This window comes from Alexandromys fortis, unplaced genomic scaffold (assembly GCF_014885135.2).
Source record: "Alexandromys fortis isolate MF-2015 unplaced genomic scaffold, M_Fortis_MF-2015_v1.1 scaffold_149, whole genome shotgun sequence".
NCBI classification, from domain to species: Eukaryota; Metazoa; Chordata; class Mammalia; order Rodentia; family Cricetidae; genus Alexandromys; species Alexandromys fortis.
Genome location: NW_026068025.1, coordinates 2,374,429 through 2,384,648, shown reverse-complemented (window position 1 = coordinate 2,384,648; position 10,220 = coordinate 2,374,429). Strand labels below are relative to the sequence as shown.

The window sequence follows — 10,220 nt, the reverse complement described above, 5'->3', positions numbered from 1 at the left end:
GGTGCCTGGGTAATCTCAGTTTGTGGTCCTTCCTGCAACCAGGTATTGCCTCAGGCTAAACTACTGAGACTCAGGCCTCTATTAATCTTATCAAGGCTAAGTCCTACCTACACTGGCAGGTGATAATGGTTGAAAGTTAAGAACTTCCTTTGGGTGGTCTGTTCCTATTAAGCTCATCATGGCTGGGCCCTACAGCCAGAAACTCAATGGTGGACAGAGCAGGAACTCTATGGTGATGCTTATTCTAGGGAGCTGAGAGTCGAAGCTTAGGTGTTTGCCTTTAAAGCACAAAGCCCCGCAGCTCAGACTACCGACTACCGCCTTGGTTAGACCCAGGGTCTAGCACAATGCTAGACTTGAGAAAAGCCAGTATGCATGGTTAACAGGCGGCAGTTTCATCCCCAAATAGAGAATGTTAAAATTCCAGCTTGATACCGCCGCCGTGGAGCCAGCCTGTACCCATCACTAAGAAGAGAGAGAAAGCATGCTATGTGACTGTGCTCACAACCTTCAGCAGGATCCCAGGAGCCCAGGACTTCAGGCAGGAGGGAAGAGGGGAGGGAGACGAGACAGGGAAAGGGGAGAAGGAGAAAATATTAACTAAAGACAATTACTTTTTAAGCTACCAAGTGACATTTCCAAGAGGACAAGATAAGAAAATGCACCCCAGGTCCCCATATCTGTGCGAAATTCTCCCAGCTGCTGCAAGATTAAAACTTCCCAGAAAATTGGGACAGAAAAAAATTTACAATTTATAAATTTTTATCATGTTTAAATATATGATAAAAGGAATTCTTTGAATATGTGGTACAGCACATATTTAGTTATTTAGCTGGGCTTTTATGAAGTAAACAATGTACTGTCACCGAAGTCAATAGAAAGTACAGATGTGGATATAAGTATGAAATCAGACACAGTAAAATCACATGAATGACTTTGCATAATTCTATACATTTAACATTTCAATAGGATAACTAATATTATTTTCTGTTTGCAGTGCCAAGGATCAAACCTGAGGCCTCATGCATGCTAGGAACATGCTTACCGCTAAGCTACAACTCCAGCCCAGTGTTTTTTTCTTTTTATATTCATTTTTTTAATAGATTTTTATTTGGGTCATATTCAGCACCCCTAGCTAAAACTGAGACAGTGAAAGACAGAAAGTCAAAGTAGCCCAACTTTTACAAAAGAAACCAAGACAGTGGTAGCAAGATAAAGTCAACCAAAAGATGGGGTCACTGCAGTTGTTTAGAATAATCTCACAAGAGAAATGAAATGAAAAGGATATTTCTGTACTATTGACATTTCCCCACGGCCTATAGAAAGAACAGCAGTTTTTATTTTTACCATGTGGAGGCCCAAGGATAGCTTGTAGGCATTAGTTCTTGCCTTCTGCCATGTGGGTCTTGGGATTAAACTCAGGTCGTCAGGCTTGGTGGCAAGTGTCTCTTTACCCACTGAGCCATCTCACCAGCTAGGAAAACATTTTTAATTACCTTTATCAAGTGAGAATAACTAACAAAATCTAACAAAGAAACACAAAAATAATATTACAGCACAATCCTGCCAATAAATATCGTTGCAAAAATATTAAATATTATGGAAAGGATCCATCGGTTCCATAAAGGAATATCATAGCTGGAATAGTTTAACACGAAGAAAACAGTAATTGTCAAGAATCACAGTAGTTTTAAGGAGAGAAGTGAGGGAACCATTTCTATGAACACTAAAATGGTGTGTGACAGATACTCCACCTTCTTGCTGGAAACAGTAAAATAAATTTCATGGATTATTTTCTGAAGATATCATTTAAAGAATTGCACAAATACATACTAAGAAGTGTATATGTATGTGCATGTATCTTATCCCCAAATCAGCATGCTACTTAGTAGAAAAACATTGACAGCAACATCACTTCTGTTATCATAACAATCAACTGTTACAGCATTAGTCCAAAGGGAAGAAGATGTCGGTGGTGACAGAAAAATCTGTAGGGGAAGAAAGATGGTGGTTAAAGGGATTTGCTGTTGAGCCTGCTGATCCAAGTTTGATCATCAGGCGGGGAGGGAACTGACCCCCACAAGTTGTCCTTTGACCTCTACATATTTGCCATAATACTTGTGCACACACATGCACATGCATAAAAGCAAACACAGTAAGTAAACAGAAAAAAAATCTTTTGGATAGAATATGAAATTAAGATTACCTATAGATAATATGACTGTTTATCTGGAAAGCAATATCAATTAAAAATAACATAAGAATTCAGAATATAAGTAGGGCGGTGGTGGCGTACGCCTTTAATCCTAGCACTCGGGAGGCAGAGGCAGGTGGATCTCTGTGAGTTCGAAGCCAGCCTGGTCTACAAGAGCTAGTTCCAGGACAGGAACCAAAAAAAGCTACAGAGAAACCCTGTCTCGANTAGGCACTGTGGGCCAGCACGTTGGGGAGCCTGTGGAGGAGCTAGCCCTGTCCCATTGCGGCCAATTTTTGGCCAGTAGTGGCCATGACCAGCGACTCAAATTTTGGAACATGACTCAGCTGCGGACTGTGGTTGTGGACGACTATCGGCGACGCAAGAAAAAGGGAGGACCGCTTCGTGCCTTGAGCAGTAAGGCCTGGAGCACTGATGACTTCTTTGCAGGGCTGAGAGAAGATGGGGAGGATGCCAAGGCTCCAGAGGAGGTGGCGAAGGACAGCGATGACGACAGTGACTGAGGGCACGAGGACAATGTCAGGACAAGGAGCTGTGTTTTCTGAGACAGCTTTGTGTTTTGATGCTGTAGACTGAACCTACAATCTTGAGTATAAGCTTAGCTCTGCTACTGAGTGACACCCCAGGTCCCCAAAAAGGAGTTCCCAATACTCTGTTTTATGAACTCATGGCCCCATAGTGGGAAAGCATTTGCTCACCCTACCATTGTAAAACAAACTGTTATAGCAAGACAGCACAGACAGACATGTGTGTACCAACCAGGGGTTTAATATAAATACAACCAATGTAGAAAAAGAAAACCAGGTAAGCCCAAATCAGTAACAAGTGGTGGAAGGGCCTTTGGCTCAAATAAAAACACAGATTCATAGTAAGCTCTCTTGTGTGGGTATGGTGAGTTACTTGTCAAACTGGGAATTGACCAAGGATACTAGGCCGGAGGTCAGATCAGACCCTGGGCTCAATAGGGAAAGGCAAAGTTCTTCACAACTAAAGTAGCACTTAGGTGTGACAGGGTTTGCCCTAGCAAGGAAGCTGTAGCCAGGCCCTGTCACTTTGTGATTCAGTAGTGGCTGCCCAGGCCTGCTGGGCTGGGGACAGGCACAGGTTCTGCCTACCCATTTAGAATGCCTGCAGAGAAGAGGGAGAGGGGTCACTGCTTAATCATGGTACCAGCTTCAGCCCCAGGAGACCACAAGCTGGTCCTAGACTCACTCAGTGTTTCCAGCAACTGCGCAGAAACAGCATCCTTGGCCACTTCATGCCCATCCTGCCAATCAGAGGCCATCACAACCCAAATGAGGCCACTGAAAGGCACTGGGGGTCCAGGGATTACAACCTGGTACCAAAAGCGCTGCCAGCCAGCAGGCCCTGTGCCTAAACACTTGATAAGGAACACTGGGCTGCCCAGCTTCATTCGCTGACAAAGCAGCTGCAGAGCGGCCCGAGCCCCTTGGAACCCTAGCCTGTCCCTGCTCTGCGGGCTGCCATCCGGCCTGAGGAGTCGCAGTGAGGGACCTGCAAGCTGCTGGCGGAAGTGCTGCTTCAGGTCTGGCTTGAGCCACTCGACAGCCACCTGTTCTCCACAAAGGCGTGACTGCCCTTCTACCAGGGCCTTTTTGGCCATGGCAGCGGCTCGGTGTGTGCTGAATTTGAGCAATGCAATCTGAGAGGGCGCCGACCCAGGGCTGGGTAGCAGCAATGTCTCCTGCAGGCTGGGACCCAGAGGTTGGAGGGCGAGCAGTAGCGTGCAGCGGTTCAAGCTCGGAGGCAGCCCGTCTACTGTCAGCTCGCACTTCTCGGGGCTTCTGCACACCAGAAGCTGGCAAGAAGGGCGCAGCTGGTGGTTGTGCAGAGTGGCAATGGCGGCCTGGGCACCGCGCCGTGAGCTGTAGCGCGCACAGGCAAAGCCACGGTTTAAGCCACTGAAGGTCATCATTAGGCGGAACTCGTAGAGACGCCCCACGCGCTGGAAGAGTGGGATCAGCTGGTGCTCATAAACGTCCTGGGGTAGTCGTCCAATAAACACCTCGGACCCTGAAGGTGGCGGGCTGCCCACCCAGCCTGGGGATGGCCCGCCATACTTTCTTTGCCCGTTGACCTGCACCAGGCGGATGCCAGTCTCTCTTACCCACGCCTCCAGGGCTGCCTTGTTCTCTGGATTCACCCTCTCGCACCATTGCTCACACTCACGGTTCGACTGCATAACTCTCTCCTAGGTTTGCCAGTACGCTTTAGAACTTCCTTGAGCTTCTGTCAAAAAGGGCTTTCTTAAGCTCCACCCAACACGAGTAGTGAGCAGAACACAAAGCACAGTCAAAAAGGAGTTGATTGGTCCCAGCCAGGTTTGTCTTATTTGAGCATGATACTGCACAGGTGTTCACTTGAAAAAAATCCTACTGGGAGCCTATGACTGACTGAAGCTTAGCTGTTTGTGATTGGCCAAATTCTGGCTCATTGTCACAAAAATGTAAATTGTTCCTTCATTAATATTTCTAAGTTTATTTATTTGTGAAGCTAACATCACAGTTAGTGAAGAACTCAAAACACAAAGGGCCTCAGAGTAAATTGTTTCTTGCTGACTTGGGAAGAGATTATAAATGGAAGGGAGGGTTTCGTCTTCACACAGAGGCTTTATGAGGACAATGACTAAAATATGCCTGTTCAGAAGCTGGCATTTCATCAGCTATGAGAAAACATTGAGAAGCACCCATTTCCTAAGAAGCTGGCTTGCTGGGATTGGCCAAGATATTAACAAACAAGTTTACCTACTCCTATTTAATTTCAATGATTTTTTTTTTGCCTAATTTCTTTTTACTTCTAACTTCTAATACTATACTGAGTTCAAACTTATCTTGACCCCAACTTTAAGAAAAATCTTTCATCTTTTGGTGATTTTTTTTTCTTGAATTAAAAAATAAATTAGATGTATTAAATTTTATGTGTGTGCGTGTTTGCTTGCATGTGTGTATGGGCACCAGATATGTGCCTGGTGCCCAGAGGAGTCAGAAAAGGGCATTGGTCCCTAGACCTGTGGTTACAGGTGGTTATGAATCACCATGTGGGTTCTGGGAACTGAACCCAGGTCCTCTGGAACCACTGAGCCATCTTTAGAGCCCCAGTTTCTCATAAACGCTCCTTCACCGTATTGAAGAATCTTCTATGCTTTTCTCTACCATTTCATTTGTTATTGATAAAATTCTTGGCTCTGTGTGGCATCTCTGCCTTATAATCTACAGCACTAAGAGGTGGGGGGGGGTCGAAACTCAGGGTCAGTCTGAGCTAAAGCCTGTCTCTAAAACCAAAACCCAAAGTAAAATAAAACAAATAAACCACAATACAGACTTTTATATCCATCGTAAGTGTAAACTCCAGTGACCCTTGGGACATTCCGGCCAAGTTGCTATCTGTTCCCACTACTATCCAACTCCTGAACTTTTTCATTACCGAGAGTACAACTCTGAACTTTTTAAAAAGACCTCTTCCTATAAATCCCCAGCCGCTGGGGACCACTTCTTCCTGTCTCTGTGTCATCATAGAAGTGAGTGATGGGACACTCGTCTGGCTTCTGTCTTCAGCTATTTTGTTAAATGTCGTCTTTTCATGCCTCTTGCTTACTTTATCTCTCTGTGTTTCTTCTCTGACTTTTATCTCTCTTAAGCTATTCCTTTCCTCTTCTTTCCTTACTTTTAATTTTAAGCCTCTGCCCCTTCCTTATTGTCTTATCTATTCTTCAGTCTTATCACCTTCCTTTGGGGTTTCCTTATTTTCAAAGATTATGTTCATGAAAATTATGCCATCTGCCATCTGAATGCTTTTTTTTCATAGAAGACTTGTGTCTCTTCTTTCTTTCGTTACCCGAGTGTGCCCTTTTCTCACTATTGTTGGTATGTGGATACAAACAACATCAAATATCAAAGCTAGGATTTGCTAACAAATATGATGAGTGCGAGGAAAGGCATCTAAGGTGCCTAAGGTTCCAATTGAAGCTGACATCTTCAACACTACTCACAAAATCTGTTGGGTTTTGTTGTTTTTCATTTTTTGCCTGTTATTTTTTTCTTTTAGGTTATAGGGGTTCTCTGTGTAGTCTGATGGTCCTAGAACTCTCTGTAGTCCAGGCGAATGCAAGGATCCACTTGCCTCTGCAACTCAACTATAAAATTTGTTCTTTTTTGTTTTGTTTTGCGGAACAGGGTTTCTCTGTGTAGCTTTGGAGCCTGTCCTGGAACTCACTCTGTAGAATCAGCCATAGAAATGCCTGCAAATGGAAAAGGCGTTCACTCTCGCTATTCCTTAGTGAAGTACAAGCTGAAAGCCACAGTGAGGTATCACTGTACACCAACTAGGATGGCAGTTGTAGGACCCTGACATGACCAAATGCTGGAGAGGCTGCCGAAAGTGACCGGTGGGGACTATAAATTGCTATAAACATATTGAAATTTTATTTGACTACAAAAGCTAAACATGTATTTGTTATCCCCTGGGAATTCTGTAGAACAACTGAGTAGAGGAATAAAGACAGATATATACATAGGTTAACTTTGTAAGAATTTGTATACATTTAATAATAAAATGAAACCTTTGTTACAAAAATAGTGTATTTCCATTTCCTCAATTTCTGGCAGAGAAAAATTTCAAGGGCAGGTAAATAGAGTTGAATTGCTGTAACCTCTGAGGGCTGAGTGTGCATCTGTGTGCCCAAGGCTCTCTGCCTCCTTTGGGGCTGTGCTTCCACATCCTAGGAAGCTGGGTGTGATTTGCTCAGGACCCATTTCTCTGCAGGAATATATCTACTGCTTCGAAATCATCAGCAGTTTCAGCTGTTAAACTGTCTAATTCCTATCAGACAGGAAAAGAATATCAACTTTTAAGATGTTTGAATTCTTCCTGACCTGTACTGGTGTTAACAACAAGTTTATTATTATAACAAGTGACAATTCAAACTTTGGGTCCCTACAATTTGGAAGTCCATCAGTTCATGAACTGCTGAGAGCAGAAAAGTGTATTTAAGCTTCAAGCTCACTGTTCAGTACATCTTATGAAGCCACTCCTTCCGAGCTCTGCCTTCTTCAGCACCAAATTTATTCTCAGGGACTCATTTCCTTTGGTTGTTAAAACATTAGCCAGAGTGTGCTCTAGGGTCAGATGCATTTCATGCCTTTTTCATGAGAATCTTAACAAAGGTTCAAGGTGAGCATCTGGGTAGATTTGGGCCACCAGGTACTTGGCTGATGTAATCTATGTGCTGAGGATGGGTTTCTGTCCTGAAGAGGCTCTGAGGTTGTGGCAGTAAATGAGTTACCCTCAATAAAGTATGTTTTAACTGAAAAGGGGGGGGCCTTCTTAAATTACCAACTTGCTGTCTTTGGAAGAAGTTTGTGGGGAGCTACTCCACACCCCTAATCTTGAAGTGATGATTTTCCTGGTCCTTAGTCATTTAAGTCAATGAATATTTGATATTCAAAAACTAGAAGGGAGACTATTTCGGTTGGGAATACATATACATATAATTCTAGTCCTTTTTCGGTGCCATAGCTATACTGTTTTGTTGGGAGTATTTGGATATGTTTTTTAAATATATTCAACAAAATGCTCTCAATTGCTATGCTGGCTATTTTATGTCGACTTGAAAGCAGCCAGAGTCACTTGGGAAGAATGAACTTCATTCAGTTGGGAAAATGTGCCCACCAGCTTAACGTGTGGGCAAGCCTACAGTTCTTTTTCTTAACTGATGATTGATGGAGGGGACCCAGCTCACTGTGGGAGCTGCCCCTCCTCCTGGGTGCCTAAAAAGGTAGGCTGTACAAGCCTGGAGGAAGAAGCCAGTACAGCACTCCTCCACTGCCTCTGCCATCTGTTTCTGCCTCCAGGTTCTTGCCTTGTTCGAGTTCCTTCCCTGACTTTCCTCACTGATGGATTGTGATGTGGAAGTGAAAGCTGAAATAAACCCTTTCTTCCCCAAGTCGCTTTTGGCCATGGTGCTTTACCATAGCAATAGAAACCCTGAGACAATGGGCTTCTCCAATGTAGAACATATTTAAGAGACAGTGAAGACTCATCTTTCAGTGGTTGGGCACTCAAGAGTTTAAAATTGGTCACTCTCTGATCAAATAAAAAAAAAAAAAGGTAACCAAGCATTCTCCTGTGATGAACTCTGAGCTATTTTCAATATTGCAACACAGAATAGATACTGACCTTGGACTGTGGCTTGCTACACACAGGTAATACTGGGTTGTGTGTGCCGAGGCTACTGATCTGTTTTGTAACATTAGGAGCCTGCTCCTCCTACACTTTCTCAGCTGCAGTCCCACGAAACATCCAAACTGAATGTTTTGCTGTTTGTTTTGAAGTGAGAGCAAAGCTGAGGTCTGGAGACAGTGGGGTGGCCTTGCCAATTGTCTTGCTTCACCAAGAAGGGCCTCAGATAACTCAACTCACAGGCTATTGTGCAAGCCACACGATTGAGAAAGCTAGCTGGGCACTCCAGACAAAGGACGCAGAGTGCCAAAAAACGCCTGGAAGGGAATGTGCTCAAGTGCTCAGTGAGCAGCAAGGAAGTCACTCTGGCTTGAACTCAGTGTGTGGGTGAGAAGAGGCGCACCCAGAGTGCAGGACATATAGGGCTTACAGAGGATGGCGTGGACTTTGAATTTTATTCTCAGTGTGACAGGAACCTGCTGGAGAGATTTGAGCAGGGAGCTAATAGAAGTCTGCGTATGTTCTGAAAATACCAGTGATAGCTCAGTGAGGAACAGGAAATGGCAAAACTTTGCAGTCAGGAGAGAGAAACCAGCCCAGTTACTTCACACAGGTGGGAGTAAACACCAGCAGAAGGAAGAACCAGGTGGTATCAAAGACGAGAAACAGATTGAAAGGTTTCAGCTGCATCTCATCGCTCCTGGAGGCAGGAATACACTTATCTCCCCTTCCACCACAGACATGCCAGCATGTGCCACACTACTGAATACAAAGAGAAACAGAAATTTTGATTTTCCTGGTGGTCCTTCCTTCTGGTAGGATTTCCTGAGAGGTTGAGAAGGGAGGAGAACCTCCTATGGGCCCCTGAAGTACAGAGTAGTGTAGGATTAAGAAGTAACATTATCTAAGCAATCAAGCAGGGAGTCTATTAGGATGCTGTTGATAGATAGGTAGATAGATAGATAGATAGATACATAGATACATACATAGATACATACATAGATATATAGATATAGTAGATATTGTTAGGAATATTTCCCAACACGAGCTCCCTGCCTTTGCAAAACTCCCAATCAAGCCAAATCAAAACAAGCCGAATTAAGAAATATCCAGGTTAATGGGAGTTCTGCACTCTTGGGTGGCTCCGAGGGGGAACCGGGAAGCCGGGGAAATGTGACCCCGGGGAGGAAGAAAGGGAGACCATGTGTTCCTGTTTTTGGGAGATCACTTAAATACTCTGGGGAGTGGTCCTGACCCCATCCCCAGGGAAGGGTCAGGACCTGGCCTGTTGGGATTTGGAGTCCAGACCAGGCCTGGGGGTTGGGATTGATGCGAGGGGCTGGGGCCTATGCCCAACTTGACAGATATATGTTATGGTTTGAACCATTAATTATTGGATTCAACATCTATTCTGAAGTTAAGGTTAAAGAGTTAGGGAACACTGAAGGAAGTATGTTTGGTGGAGAATAAATCAAAAGTTCTAATGAATTTAACGGTAAGGAAGGCGCCCATTCTAAGTCTAAACAGAGAACAACATTTAGTCATTCCAGAAGATGGGAAGGACAACCCTAAATGGCCACCATTGCTGTGCAGCTCCAGACGGGGCCGGATGTCCACCATTGCTAATCAGTCCGGAGAGGAAATTTTGGGAAACCTGGGTGCGGGTTCCCTTTCTGAAGCAGTTCTACCAGACAGTGGAACAGAAACACTGGAGAATTAAAAACCAGCGATGACAAAGCTGGCGTGTGTACACTGGATCCATCTTCGCTGCGTCGCGTCAACCAGGCCGGCCGCCTGGCTTGCTCCA

General features: G+C 44.4%; 1 protein-coding gene across 1 annotated transcript; it reads right to left on the bottom strand.

The window, feature by feature from the left end:
- Positions 1-3,356: 3,356 nt before the first annotated feature.
- LOC126514665 (dead end protein homolog 1-like) lies at positions 3,357-4,418 on the bottom strand. The gene has a single exon (XM_050163718.1). The coding sequence runs from the start codon at positions 4,416-4,418 to the stop codon at positions 3,366-3,368; it is 1,053 nt and encodes a 350-aa protein (XP_050019675.1). The 3' UTR covers positions 3,357-3,365.
- Between the last annotated feature and the right edge of the window lie 5,802 nt (positions 4,419-10,220).